Source organism: Pezoporus flaviventris, unplaced genomic scaffold (assembly GCF_033815535.1).
Source record: "Pezoporus flaviventris isolate CSIRO_AGI_PZ_B2104156 unplaced genomic scaffold, CSIRO_AGI_Pfla_v1 ptg000091l, whole genome shotgun sequence".
Lineage (NCBI taxonomy): Eukaryota > Metazoa > Chordata > Aves > Psittaciformes > Psittacidae > Pezoporus > Pezoporus flaviventris.
This window is the reverse complement of record NW_026892639.1, coordinates 36,306-51,346: the sequence shown is the minus strand read 5'-3', so window position 1 is coordinate 51,346 and position 15,041 is coordinate 36,306. Positions and strand designations below refer to the sequence as shown.

The 15,041-nt window shown below is 55.6% G+C and overlaps 1 protein-coding gene across 1 annotated transcript; it reads right to left on the bottom strand.

Moving 5' to 3' along the window:
- Positions 1–6,894: 6,894 nt before the first annotated feature.
- Positions 6,895–9,744, bottom strand: LOC133280908 (acrosin-like). The gene is made up of 5 exons (XM_061475965.1): positions 9,665–9,744; positions 9,095–9,295; positions 8,333–8,598; positions 7,797–7,945; positions 6,895–7,254 (listed from the first exon to the last, which is right to left on the bottom strand). Exons 1-5 carry the CDS (start codon positions 9,742–9,744, stop codon positions 6,895–6,897), a joined length of 1,056 nt encoding a protein of 351 aa, XP_061331949.1.
- Between the last annotated feature and the right edge of the window lie 5,297 nt (positions 9,745–15,041).

Below are 15,041 nucleotides of genomic sequence, written 5' to 3'. Positions count from 1 at the left end.
AATCTGTTGATTTCACTTAAGCTGGACATTAAGTGTTTAACTGTTGGCGGGTGGGATGGGGGGAACAAGGGATCATTGGGGTTTTGTTTACTTTTTGGCAATGTCCAAAAGCAGCCACGATGTTTCAGGGCGAGCAGGAATCTGGAGCTGCCCCAGCTCCATTTCTCTGTCTTGGCTTTCTCTGCATTTATTTCCTGAGGTCCTTTCTGGTTGGGAGCTGTTGGTTTTGTCCACAGGCCCATGGCTTCCTGATGTGGGTGGCAGATCCTGAGCAGCTGAGTGTGAATCCCTCCTCATCCCCAGCGGGTGTGGATGTAGACAGCAGCCAGTCCCTGCAGGAGGGATGCCAAGGTGAAAGCAGTGCTGCTGGTGGGGATGGAGAGCTGGGATGAACTCCTCCTGGATGAGCAGAGCTGTTGGGAAGTGCTGAAGAATAAAGGTTGAGGATTGGATTGGTGGGAAGGAGAGGGCAAGGAGTGGTGCTGAGCTTGAGAGGTGCAGCTGGGCAGCGCTGGAGCTTGTTTGGAGAAGGACGTGAGACCTTGGGAAGGTGGGAATGGCTGGGATGGGATGAGTTACTGAGAGGTGTGGAGTGCTGGGGTTAGGCACAAGATCCCATAGAGGCATCACACCTGGCTTTCACAGAGCCCCGCTTGGGAACACCGTGTTCAAGAGAGTTGCTCTTTTTCCTCCTTGATGAATTTGTTCTCTTTCTTCCTCCTTTGCTTCCAAGAGAAGGAATCTCTACAGTCCAGGGGAGATGTATGGGAAGAGGTTCATCAGCTGTCGGCAGTGATCAGGATTCCAGGAAAAACATATATGGTTACGTGGTATTTCCTATCACCATTAGAATAATGTGAAGAATTGCTTAAAAGGACCCTGTCAATTATATATATATATAATATATATATATAGTTTTGCATTTTTTTAACTCTCTGTGGTTTGTAAGATCCTTTTAGAAGCTTGGAAATAAAATTTCCTTCCCCACCTGTTTCCCTCCTTTTTTTCTTTCCCATTTTCACTTGGGAAAACCAAAACTTGTCTTTCCCTGTGTCCCTCACAGGGAGCAAATACAAAGCTGGAATTCCACCTACCGGTCTCTAGCAGAGGAGGCTCAAAGGCTGCCCAGGTGAGGGGGGTGTTGTATTGATCTCTGACAAGGGCTTGTAGGGACAGACAAGGGGGAATGGTTGGAACTGGATGAGCTTTAAGGTCCCTTCCACCAGTCTATGATCCCATAGCTTGTATGAGAGCGGTGAACAGGCATATCCACCATAGCACCAGCATTCCAGGCACTGCAGGGCTGAGCTGCACCATAGCCATGGCACAAGAGCTCTTCTGAGGCAGAGAGTTGACAGCATCACCCAAGAGGTGAGAGGAGCTCATGGGGGCAGCTCCATTGAACAGCAAACAGGGCAGGAAACAATGCTGAGTGACTCCATACTGAAGCCGGGGAAGGGATGCTCCAGACATCCTCCTTCAGGAGCTGAAATGCTCTCAGGGTCAGCTCTCAGCTGACCTGGCTTCAGGGATGGGGTTTCTCTTTAAAAGAAGCCTGCTAATTTTAAATAGTGAAGCACAGAATATGAGATATATATATATATATTTAACCTACAAGAAATGCAGCCTTTGGAGAAAATAGTAGCTTACAGTGATCAAAGGCCCATTCTCCCTAAGATGAAGTCTCCAGCTTTTACGTGCTTTTCTAAACTTGAATTGAGCACAGCCCTTTTTAAGGGAGTCATTAGAAGGGTCTGTGAGGTCTGGTCTAGGTTGGGTTCATCTGGAGAAGGATGTGAAATAACCTTGTTATTTTAATCCCCTTTAATTTCCCTGCTGACTATTTAGGGATCAGACAGGGAAGGCCGCACCTTGGAGGCAGGCAATAAGGACACTCAAGTCACTGTCAGGGATGCTCCTTGCCAGTCCCTGGACTAGTGGTGAGGGTTCCAAAGAGGAACGTTGGGTTTATTTCCAGAGCACTTTATAGCATGTCTAAGGCGTGCAGCACAACACACCTCAGCTCTAGGGTGGGCTTCATCTCATAAACTCAAGTCAATCTGGGGTGCTGGCACAACCTTAGGCCCCCATTGCTGGCAACTCTGATGCACTCCTTGGGCACTAATAGGTCTAAACTGTGTGAGGTAACAGTGACCCAAAGGGCCCTGTTCAGAACAGAACAAGAACCCTGTGGCAGATGATGAGTTTCAGCACTTACATTGTACCCAACGTTGGTGAGCAGAATCCTGCCCTAAGAGGATAATTCCCTCAATTCACCCTGCACTGATAGGTGAGAGCAGACCTCAGCTACTTAGGACTAGCTCATCATCTACACTGAGTACTTTTAGCCTTGCACTGAGGTAGTCCCAGGATCCACAATGCTTGGGAAGTGCTCAATTACATCTGGGAGCCCTACGACAGCGCAGAAGCCGCTGTGCCATGCTCAGCTCTGCTGAAGGCACACTGGTGGTGTTGTCTACAAGCAGTAGTAAGCAGTGTGCAGGGAAAGGGCAAGGAGCCTGCCCTTTACCACTCAGCTCTGACAGTGTCAAACGGTCAGGACAAAGAATAGACTCAGTGGCTGTGGTGTATCCATGGCCAGCGCTCCTCAGAGCCGCAGCGACGCATGGATGTGAGCAGTGGACGCTGCCCTTTAGAAGCAAATGGCAGCTGGCAGCTGCTTTCATTTCACCCCATGCTAAAGACTGCTGCTCTGACAAGAACCAGTTTGTGCACAACGAGTAACCACAAGATCTTTGTTTCCTCATTCCCAGAATCCAGGCGTAAACCTGACTCAGAAGTTATTCATCTTTGCTGGATGAAAAGGAGGAATGCACTGTTCTGTGGATGCAGTGCGCTTAATAAGTAGCTTTGTTCAGGAATCACAAATGTGCTAGGTGCTTTTCGCTTGGGAGGTTATTGGTCATATTAGCATGTGTAGGTCATGAGTACCTTCTAATCCAGTTAGTAGATAGTTTGTAAGGACCAACTTGGAGCCCAGTGAGCACAGCCATCCTTCCAGATGACCTTTCCAGTGATGGGCAATAACCAGCACAGTATTAGCACGCAGCATAGGGGATATTAAGTGCCTTAAGACCTGCAAAATGACACCCTCTCATTACACTCAGTAAAAAGAATTGTAATTTATTAAGTCATAGGTTTCAAAGTTCTGTGAAATTGAGGAGTTAGGAAGTGTGGTCATCGGATAAGAATTTGGAGGGCTCATGTACAAATCTGAGCATAGCTCAAAAGAATTCATACAGCAAACTTGTACCCATAAATACAATTTTTTCCTGTTATACGAATCCTCCCAGCTTCTTGCTGTACAGTGCAGTGAAGCTTTCAGGCTGCTTCCTATCTTCAATTCCAAATAACAGCAGTATTTTCAAGCTGCTTTGCATGGATTCCACTCAGTGTCTTTGTCAGCACTGAAGATCTGAGTAACTGGGTTTCTTCTGCCTTCATTCTTCCCTCTCCCACAAAGGAGACCTCCTCTTTGTTGGGGCCACGCTGGCTGTTGCAGAGCCAGAACATGAAAGACAAGAACTTAACCAAAAGCTCATCCCACTCAAGCTGAAGGCAAGGCCCTCAGTGGTTTGGTGTCATGTGTGTTCCATCAGAAGTGTGCTCTGGACCTCTTGGCTGCAAGCGGTGCAGGATCGCACCACGTTGTAAGCACAAGCTCTAATCAGCAGCAACCTCGGAAGCAAAGAATGTCCCTGTTGTCTGTGCCTCCAAGCACACAGGAAAGGAACCACAGGCATCTCCATAGCTTGTGATTTGAAAGGTTAAAGGAGGGCACTTAAAAACCCAACTGGTTCCAATTAGGGGAGGCAGTTCCAGGACACAAGCAATAGAAATGCCACGTGGACTTCACCACTTCTTACCTTGACTTATGGTCTCCTATAGGAATCAGCAGTCAGTGTTTGGGCTTGTAAAGACATCAATAGGAGTACAAAAAGGACTGTGTGACCTGATCACACTTGTTTTGGCTTTAATGAAAGGAAGGGTATAAAAAACAATGAAAAGGGTGCTCGATACTGGTCTACAGATGGACATTGAATCATTGACCGCAACTCTGCATGCGGCCATCCAGCCAGTTCTTTATCTGCTGAGTGGTACATGCGTCAAATTGATGTCTCTCCAGTTTAGAGACAAGGATGTCGTGTGCGACAGTGTCGAACGCTTTGCACAAGTCCAGGGAGATGCCATCAACTGCTCTACCCCTGTCCATCAGTTCTGCAGCCCCATCCTAGAAGGCCACCACATTGGTCAGGCAGGATTTCCCCTTAGTGAAGCCATGCTGGCTGTCACCAAGCACCTTGTTGTTTTCCATGTCCCTTAGCATGCCCTCCAATAGAATCTGCTCTGCACCCATGACTGTTGCTACAGCCTGGCTGCTGTCCCTGTGCTGCAGCTCTCAGGGAGCCTTTCCCAGCCATCAGATGCCACCTTGCTGCCAGCCTGTGCGACCTGTCCCCATCCTGTCCTCAGCATCCCTACAGTGACCCCCTGCCACCCAGCTTCATCCTGGCTGCCTCTTGTGGTAGCATCCGTGTGGACCCCATGTCCCTTACAGCCCTGTGCCTCCAAACCCCACTTTATCCATGCTCGTGCTGGGGCTTGTCCAGGGGCTGTTATCTCGGGAGGCCATGGGTGCACTGGACATGGGTGCATGTGTGTGCAGAGCAGGGTGGCTCTGCCTGTGCTGGGGCACACATGGAAGGGTGGATGCAGATCCAGATCCATTTTACAGTGTTAACAGAGGAATCTCTTGTGGCTGTAAAGAGCTCCTGGTTGTTGTAACCCCAGCATCCCCCGTGTGCCCAGGAACCGAGGCTGCCATTGCTGGAGCAGCTGAGGGAATGCCAGCCCCCACCCAGGCATCCCACAGCAGCCTGAAAGCACTCCTGGCTCTGGCACCCGGCAGGCACAGGGCGTCTTGTCCTGTCCATTGGCTGCAGATGCTCTCTTGTGGCTGGGCGGAAGCCACGGCAGGGGCAGTCCTGTTGTGAGGAAGAGGCAGAAGACAAGAGTGGAGGAGCCCATCCTGCAGGGACCCAGCGAGGTCCTTTACCTGTGGGAACACAAGCACAGCCTCGTCCCAGGTTCTTGAAGGGCAGGCGCCTTCCCATGCAGGACTTTCAGGATTACGCACTTTAACAGGAGCTCTCCCCTGCTCACAGCCTTAGAACCCGGCCCTGGCGCTGCACAGGAGCTCCATCCTCCATCCAGCCATTGAAACCAGCCCAAACAGAACGCACTTCCACTGTGCACGCTCGGGGGTTAACCCTGACCTGCCCTGTTCTGTTCCAGGCATCTGCTGTCAATGCCTCCTTTAGAACAGTGCCATCCCATGGGAATCTTTCTGCCTTTTGCCTTAGCATTTTCTAGCAGCTGCTGCGAACGGGCACGCTCCAACATCTCTTTTACAAGAGACAAATCCATACAAAATCCCAGGGAACCTCCCTATTAGACCCCTGCCAATGGGTGCTAGGACCCCCCCCCCATAGCATTACCTCATTGGACCCCTCCCATCGCTGCTGGCATCCCCCTATGGGACCCCCACTAATGGGTGCTGGGACCCCCCGCATGGGCTCTCCCATTGGACCTCCCTAATGGGTGCTGGCAAACCCCCCCATGGGATTCCTCATACTGGGTTCTGGGACCAACCCTTGAGAACCCCCGCCATGGGTTCTGGGATCTCTTCACGGTGCCCCCCCACACTGGCTGCTGGGACCCCGGCCTATGGGACCTCCCAATTGGACACCCACCAGTGGGTGTTGTGACCCCAACACCAGTGGGTGCTGTGACCCCCCCCAATGGGCTCTCCCTTAGGACCCCCACCAGCGGGTACTGGGACTCCCCCCAGAAAAACCTGCTGGAAATGGGTGCCCCCCCATCACACCCCCCCCACCCCCCCCGTAGCACCTCCCCAATGCCTGCTTCCAACCATGGCCCCCCTCAAAACCGGGACACACCCCCCCCCCCCCCAGTCCAGAACCACCCAACCCATTTTGGGGGGGGTCTCTCTGGACCTAAGTGTGTCCCCACTCCAAATCACCCCAGGGCTTGAAGCTTAAACCTCCTCCCCTTATGGACCCCCCTATGACATTAATGCCCCCCCTACCAGGGTGATGGATGAGGGTGTCCCCCCTTCATTGAGCTTTGAATGTTCACTATGGCGAGGGGGGTGGGGGAGGAGTAGGGGGGAGCGCACACGACACCCAATGGAAGAGACCCAAGGGGCACCCCCCCGGGTGCTGGGATGAGCTTAATGCCTTGTTGGGCAGATGTCCACTGAGCAGTGATGGAGGAGAGGGGGATGCCCTGAAAAAGTGGGATGCTCCAGTTGGATGCAGGGATGAAGTGGGATGCTCCAGCTGGATGCAGGGATGAAGTGGGATGCTCCAGCTGGATGCAGGGAAGAAGCAGAACCATGGAAGGTTGGGTTCTCCTTCATCATTTGGGTGTGGAGAGCAGCCTTCAGCATGGATTGCAGCCATAGGACAAGGGGTGATGGGTTCCAACTGGAACAGGGAAGTTCAGGTTGGAGATAAGGAAGTGAGGGTGCTGGGACTCTGGGATGGGTTGGATGGAGAAGGACGGATGGGGCTCAGAGCAACCAGGTCTAATGGAAGCTGTCCCCCCTCCCTCTTCATGCCCTGTTTTAATGGTGGGGCAATGACTGGACTTGATGCTCCTGAAGGTCTTTCCCAACCTGGTTGATTTCCTGCTTCCCAGCTCCTGCTTCCCACTGTTCCCTGCCCTCCATCCCTCATCCCCATCCCTCCCCATGGACCAGAAGAAGAGGTGGGCATGCAAAGCATCCTCTCTGTGGGAAAATAAGGCAACTTTACTGAAGCTCGAGCCACGTGCAAGCGATGCCGTTCCTCAAGACTTCTCCCCCCTTAGAGCCTGCAGCAACTCCTGCACCCGAGTGATGAATTCCAACAGCACCCGGACTGGGAAGTAGCAGAAGCCACTGGTGCTCGAGGCCGTGGGCGCCGGCATCGTCTCCTGGACGGGGGTATGGGAGACGTGCTGGTGGCTCCATGTCGGGGGCGTCGCGGAGGCTGCCGCGGAGCGGAACGTCCTCAGCTGGTAGAGGATCCAGTCGTGGAAGTGCTGCGTCGAGGTGTAGACCCCCGGTTTCTTGGCCCTGGCGCAGCCGCGGCCCCAGCTCGTCAGCCCCACAACCCAGTAGAAGTTGGCGCGCTTCTCCCGGCACATGAGGGGACCGCCGCTGTCACCCTATGGAGGAGAAGGAGAGAGGATGAGGATGGGGATGGGTCGCCATGGCAATGCCGGAGGGGACCACCACTGTCAGCCTATGGGGACGGAAGGGTTCTCCTTCATCATTTGGGCGCGGAGAGGGACCTTCAGCATGGATTGGAGCCATAGGACGAGGGCTGATGGCTTCCCACTGGAACAGGGGAGTTTGGGTTGGAGATAAGAAGTTGTTCCCTATGAGGGTGGTGGGACACTGGCATGGGTAGGATGGAGAAGGATGGATGGGGCTTGGAGCTAGCTGGTCTAATGGAAGGCGTCCCTGCCCCTTGCTTAGAACTGGATGCTTTAAGCTCCTTCCCAACCTAAGGCATTCCATGAATCCATGCTCATGACATGGTTTAGTGGTGGAATCTCGATGCTCTGAAAGCTCCAAGCTCTATGGTCCCTGCGCAGGGATGACGGACCAGGAGCCGGATGTGTTTCCGAAGCTGGGATAAAGGGGGATGCAGAGCAAGGCCCTGCAGATGGGAGAAGAGAAGGGAGCCCCAGTGGCACATCCCTACCTGGCAGGTGTCGATGCCACCCTGCGGGTACCCAGCGCAGAGGTTGTGTCTCTTGATGGCCCCTCGGTACCATTGGCTGCTATTGCAGAGCTTGACATTGATGAGGGGCACCTTGGCCTCCTGCAGGGCTGATGGGGACGATGCCCCCGCTGTGGGGACACAAAGGGGGTCAGGATTAGGGGGACAAGGGATGGATTTGAGGGTACTGGGGGCTGAGAAGCTCAATGGGAGCCATCAACACCCCCTATGGCCTGGGCTGCATCCCCTTTGCTCTGCATCCTCAGCGTAAGGAGGACAGGGGAGGACCTTCAGCGATGGGCCAAGGGGTGATGGGTTCCAAGTGAACCAGGGATGCTCAGGTTGGAGAGAAGGAAGCGGTGGGACAGTGGGATGGGCTGGATGGAGAAGGCTGGGAGGCTCCATCCCCAGTCGGAGCAACCTCCAATAGACCTGGATGAGCTTTACCCTCCCTTCCATCCCATTCCATGAATCCATGACCCGGCATTCCAAGGCCAACGGGGCCGTCGGGCACTCACTCCTGGCCTCCGTCGCGCCCCATCCGCTGACGAAGCACTCGGAGAGCTGGGATAGCCTGAGCGTCGCATCGGGCAGGCAGGCGAGCTGCACGTGGTAGCCGCACTGCACCGGCTGGTCCAGCTCCAGCAAGGCGATGTCGAAGCCGCCGGAGATGCTGGTGTAATATTCATGGACCACGACCTGCCGGATCCAACGCTTCTGGGTCTCGGAATTGGCCCGAGCCAGGTCCGTGATTCCGACCATCACAAACCAATCCGTGGTGAAGCTGGGAGGCAGTGGAAGAGCAAGGGGTTAGAGCCGTAGGACAAGGGGTGATGGGTTCCGACTGGGAATTGCAGGGTGGAGATAGGGAAGGGATTCCCTATGAGGGCGCTGGGGTACTGAGATGGGATGGAAGGAGAAGGTTTGGATGCTCCATCCCTGGCAGTGCTCAAGGCAGGCTTGGAGCAAGCTGCCCTATGGACGGCATCCCTGCCCATGGCAAGCGGCTGGAAGTGGATGATCCCCAGCTCCTTTGCAACCCAACCCATTCCATGATCCATTCCATTCCATTCTATGGAGAAGAGGGGTGGGAAGCAGCCACATTCCTGCTGCTTCCCAAAGGAAAGCACTGCCCCAGCGCGCCTCAGGCTCAAGGGCTGTCAAGCTGGAAGCAGCCTTCTCCTGAGCGCTCTTCCCAGTGCATCCAGGATGGGGAAGGGGACGGGATGGGAGCTGCTCCTTGGCTATTCCCTATGGCTGGAATCCCTTCTCCCCCTTACTTTTGCCCGACGAAGCAGTGAGCGGCCGTGAGGACCCAGTGGGGGGTGATGAGGGACCCCCCGCAGATGTGCAAAGAGCCATTGGCCGTGGGGACCTGGATGCTGACCATCCATGGCCAGGCGCCCTGCTGCGCATCCACGCCTCCGACGATGCGCGACATCCCATAGTAATCAGCCATGGGACGGATACCGCAGGTCCCTCTGGAAGCACAAGCCCAACATTTGATGGTTAGGCATGAAGGGAGAGCATTGTCCGACCCCATAGGGTGCTGCAGGGACAAGGGACCCTATGGGGCGCCCAATAGATGAGCATCATCTTGCCCCATAGGGTGCTTCAGGGACAAGGGACCCTCTGAGGCGCCCAATAGATGAGCAGCATCTTGCCCCATAGGGTGCTTCAGGGTCAGGGGACCCTATGGGGTGCCCCATAGCTGCGCTTTGCCACCGCATGGGGTGATGGCAAGGAAGTGGTGCTCCCCCAAGCTCACCACCCCATTGGTGTGACCATGGTTGGGAGCAGCAGTATCTCCCTGTGGAATACCAGGAGCCCCAGAGCCTGGGGCCACTCACCCACAGCTGTCCCAGGAGCCATGCACCAGCCGGGCCAAGAGCAGCAGGATGAGGACACGGAGCAAAGCCCTCGCTGCCATCACTGCTAAGGGCGACACCAAGGAGCTGCCACCAAAGACCTGCAACCAAGGAGCTGCTACCAAGGAGCTGCAACCAAGGAGCTGCAACCAAGGAGCTGCTACCAAGGAGTTGCAAGCAAAGAGTGACTACCAAGAAGCTGCTACCAAGGAGCTGCTACCAAGGAGTTGCAACCAAGGAGCTGCAACCAAGGAGCTGCAAGCACCACTGCGCCCAAAGCGCAACTGCCACAGGGATACGGGTGCTGGATGCAGGTCCCTTTGTGCTGGGGCTGATGTCATAGAGAGGCAGGTTCCATGGGAGGGAGGGGGGGGTCCATGGGGAGGCTTCCATGGGGGGATCCATAGGGGGTTCAATGCGGGGGGCATATGGAGATGGGCGTGGTTCTGATGGGCTTGGGGTGATCTGAATCCCTGTGGGATGCTCTGGAGCTCTGTGGAATGCTCTGGAGCCCTGTGGGCTGCTCTTCTTGTGGGATGCTGTGAATCCCTGTGGGATGCTCTTAACCCCTATTGGACACTCTGCTTTCAGGGTGCTCTGAATCCCTATGGGATGCTCTGGAGCCCTGTTGGATGCTCTGAATCCCTATGGGATGCTCTGTTTGTGGGATATTCTGGAGCTCCCTTGTGCCACCAGCTCATTCCTAAGATCCATATGTAATGTGTGGGGTTTGTTGATGAAGAAGTTTGGGGGGAAGGAGGCTCTCTGTGGCTGTCGTTATGTGAAACAGTTCTCCTTTCTGACTCTGTACCTGTTGTACTCTGCAAGTAATGGGGGGGGGGGAGGTCAGTTGTATTGTTGCGCGGGATTGTGAGAGAGAAAAGGGGGCTGGGTGGCTCGAAGTGGTGTCTTGTTGCAACGCTTGAGGGGAGGGGGCTGCGACGGGGAGGAGGCTGGCAGTGGACGCTTCTCGAAACCTCCCGAAACTTCTCGGTAATGAGACCCCTGCAAGAAAGGGAACCAATGGGGAAGAGCCACGTCAACATCCGAGTGAGGAGGGGCGACAGGATTGGCTGGGGCCTTGAACCGAAAAAGATAAAGGATCACCTCCCAGGGACGGCGTGTGCGCGTCTTGGGCAGAGCGGGGGACTCCCTGGGGCACTCAGCGCTGTTTTATCTGCTATCGCTTACTCAGTTTAGTAAAACCTATACTTGAAACCGCAATTGGCTACAATATTGATAACACATACACCAGAGAACATCCACACTGCAGCACAGGGGTGTGGGATCATGGAGTCATGGAGCCACGGAGTCGTGGAATGGGTCGGGTTGAAGGCACCTTAAAGCTCATGCAGCTCCAGCCCCTGCCATGGGCAGGGACGCCTTCCATAGAGCAGTATGCTCCAAGCCCCATCCAATCATGCCCGCTTCCAGGAACGGCCCACAAACTCCATTCCTTCTGCCCCAAGCCCTTTCCAATCCCTTCTTTTCCCACCCTCCCCCCCCACCGCCCCCCATGCCCCCCGAGTTCCATGGTTTTGGCACCATTTGAACTCCCACCTCCCCTCCAAAGCTGTATGGACTTGTGCCCTGTAAAAGAGATGTTGGAGCGTGCCCATTCGCAGCAGCTGCTAGAAAACGCTAAGGCAAAAGGCAGAAAGATTCCAATGGGATGGCAGTGTTCTAAAGCAGGCGTTGAATTGCATCATGGGCAGACTCAGAACGATCAGACAGGTTCATGTAACACGTTCTGTCACAGCCTTGCCAACCGCGTCCTTGAGCTAATAGCACAAAGTCTATGGCAGCTCTGTGTTGAAGGGTAGCGTGTTTGACTGAATCGTTCTCTGTTAACAGACCATTGCTGGGGGTGAAAAACCTGCGGGGCAGAGGCTGGGTTTCTTCCCGCCTCTCACCGGGAGGAGTGGACCCCCCGCCGCCCCGCAGCGCGCATCTTGGCGCCTGCCGGAGCACACAAAGGCGAGGGGCGGGCGAGTATCAGAGCCCTCTGCCCGCGGGCAGGCAATGGGGGGAGCCCGCCGGAGCCTGCTGCTGCCGCCGCCGGGCGAGTGAGGGAGCTCGCGGCAGCGGGGAGGTGGAGGCGGCGCGCCCGTGCTCCGCAGCTCCTTGTCCCGCCGCCACCGGGCGCAGCCCCTCGGCCGGAGGGGAGCCGCCGCCGCAGCCTCCGCTGGGCTCCCGCGGGAGCGCCGTTTTCCTCCCCGCCGTCCAGCCCGCGGTTCGCCTCGTGCCGGACGGGATGTGGAGCATTCAGGCTGTGGGGCAGGTTCACAGCACCTCGATTTTCCGCTTCTGTTTTAATGTTTTTCCACGTATCGTGCTGTTAGAAGAACCTCGCCAATCTGTTTTAATTGATTTTTACTGTAATTAATATCGAGAGACAAGAAGCAAGCAGCGCTGGGTGCGCCGGGGAGGCTCCGCTCCGCCCCGCCCCGCGCGAGACGGCACACCGGGAACTGCTGGGGATAGTCTCTTACACTTTGGGGTTTCCCGGGCTTCTTGGGTTTCAGCCAATCCTGTTGTCTTCTTTTCCCGGGCTTCTTGGGTTTCAGCCAATCCTGTTGTCTTCTTTTCCCGGGCTTCTTGGGTTTCAGCCAATCCTGTTGTCTTCTTTTCCCGGGCTTCTCCACCTCTTGTTGGGGTCTTGTCTCCGGGTCAAGAAATATGATGTCTCTCACAAGTCTGACCGCCATCTTAGCCCCCATAAATTCCACTCCTGATGTGTTCATTTGTTCAGCGCACAGGTTTCACAACGTTCTGTAACAGGACATATCTCTAAGTTACCTAGCCCCCCTTTTTCTAAGCACATTCACGCACTTTAAACAATGAACAAAACATTTCTGTGCACAATATTGCGGTTGACCCAGGGGAATTATTCCCTTGGTTCTTCTTCCTCCTCACTGTGGTATTGACAGGGACACTTACCATACCCTTTGCACATAGCACAGTGATCACAAGGGATTCCATCTCCACACAAAGTGCAATGATCGCTAGGACCCCTGAGTTGCTGACACGAATCACTCTGATGTAACTCACAGATCCTCTTCGGGAAGGGGCTCTGGGTTTGCTGCTGTTGCCCAGGAGCTGCCCCATCTGCTTCTCTGCTCTTGTCTTCCTCAGAGCCTCGTTGGGGGAACAGCACCCGGAAGGGCAGCAAGAGGAGACCCAAAGAACTCACCCCTGTCCCTCCTGCTCGCACCCCCCAGCCAACGCAGCTCTTATGCTGATGGCTCCTGGATCCCTCCCCATGTCCCTAACCCGGTTACCAGATTTCTTCCTTCCTCTACGCCCTCCTTGCAGCCCCACCACGATCCCCTTCAGCCTTTCTGCTTCCCACAGTCACCCCCCAGTCCCTGCTCTCTCCCCCATTCCGTGTCCCCCATTCCGTGTCCCCTTTGCTTGCTCCCAGCTTCCAGTTCAACCTTCCAGGCTGCTCCTGGTTCCTCTGCCTCATTAAGGGGGGGGCTGTGGAGGAGGAGGCGGGGCGGGGGGAGCCCAGCGCTGCCTCCCGCAGCCGCCGGCAGTGACGGTTTTCCATGCTTGGATCCCGGCTGCGGAGGAGCTGGGAGAAAATCCATCTGCAGGGAGCAGCGTGGGGGCTCGTGCAGGGCCCTGGAGCCCCTGCCCCGTGTGGGCTCTGCACCCCAGGCACTGCTGACAGTTGATAGGGGCAGGGGCCTGCTGGCCCCATGGGCTGTCCCACAGCGTGGGGCCACAGGGCGGTCACTGCTCCAGCAGCCTGGGGATGCCAAGCATCACCTATGGTGCAGGGAAGTGTCCAGGCTGAGGTGGTTCTGGGGGTGAAACTGCTGCCTTTTGCCGGTGACACTGGTGCAGGACAGGTTGTGGGGACACCGGGCTGGATGGGGACAGAGAACTTCTTGGGTTAAATGGGGATGGGGCAGCAAGAGGTTGGCCCTCAGCGCTGCCCCAGTGCCACCACTGGGCCCCACCCCAACCAGTGGCTCTGGGTGCCCACAGCTTGCACCCCTGGCTGTTGCTATAACCTCCCCAGTCTGGATGCTGTCGGTGCCCCAGTGCTGGTGGCTGTGGTCCAGCAGGGCCTGGCTGCTGTCCCTGTGCTGCAGCTCTCAGGGAGCCTTTCCCAGCCATCAGATGCCACCTTGCTGCCAGCCTGTGCGACCTGTCCCCATCCTGTCCGCAGCATCCCTACAGTGACCCCCTGCCACCCAGCTTCATCCTGGCTGCCTCTTGTGGTAGCATCCGTGTGGACCCCATGTCTCTTACAGCCCTGTGCCTCCAAACCCCACTTTATCCATGCTCGTGCTGGGGCTCCATCAATCAGAAACTGCCTAAGCCAATGAAAACGAACAAAACCAACCCTCTTAATACAAGTTTCTCCCTCGTGCTCCTACCCTAGCAGATGAACAGGGAAAGAACAGTTCACTTTCTGCACTCACAACTGGGCTTGAGCTCTAGAAAGAAAATGCAGATCCAGATCCATTTTACAGTGTTAACAGAGGAATCTCTTGTGGCTGTAAAGAGCTCCTGGTTGTTGTACCCCCAGCATCCCCCGTGTGCCCAGGAACCGAGGCTGCCATTGCTGGAGCAGCTGAGGGAATGCCAGCCCCCACCCAGGCATCCCACAGCAGCCTGAAAGCACTCCTGGCTCTGGCACCCGGCAGGCACAGGGCGTCTTGTCCTGTCCATTGGCTGCAGATGCTCTCTTGTGGCTGGGCGGAAGCCACGGCAGGGGCAGTCCTGTTGTGAGGAAGAGGCAGAAGACAAGAGTGGAGGAGCCCATCCTGCAGGGACCCAGCGAGGTCCTTTACCTGTGGGAACACAAGCACAGCCTCGTCCCAGGTTCTTGAAGGGCAGGCGCCTTCCCATGCAGGACTTTCAGGATTACGCACTTTAACAGGAGCTCTCCCCTGCTCACAGCCTTAGAACCCGGCCCTGGCGCTGCACAGGAGCTCCATCCTCCTTCCAGCCATTGAAACCAGCCCAAACAGAACGCACTTCCACTGTGCACGCTCGGGGGTTAACCCTGACCTGCCCTGTTCTGTTCCAGGCATCTGCTGTCAATGCCTCCTTTAGAACAGTGCCATCCCATGGGAATCTTTCTGCCTTTTGCCTTAGCATTTTCTAGCAGCTGCTGCGAACGGGCACGCTCCAACATCTCTTTTACAAGAGACAAATCCATACAAAATCCCAGGGAACCTCCCTATTAGACCCCTGCCAATGGGTGCTAGGACCCCCCCCCCATAGCATTACCTCATTGGACCCCTCCCATCGCTGCTGGCATCCCCCTATGGGACCCCCACTAATGGGTGCTGGGACCCCCCGCATGGGCTCTCCCATTGGACCTCCCTAATGGGTGCTG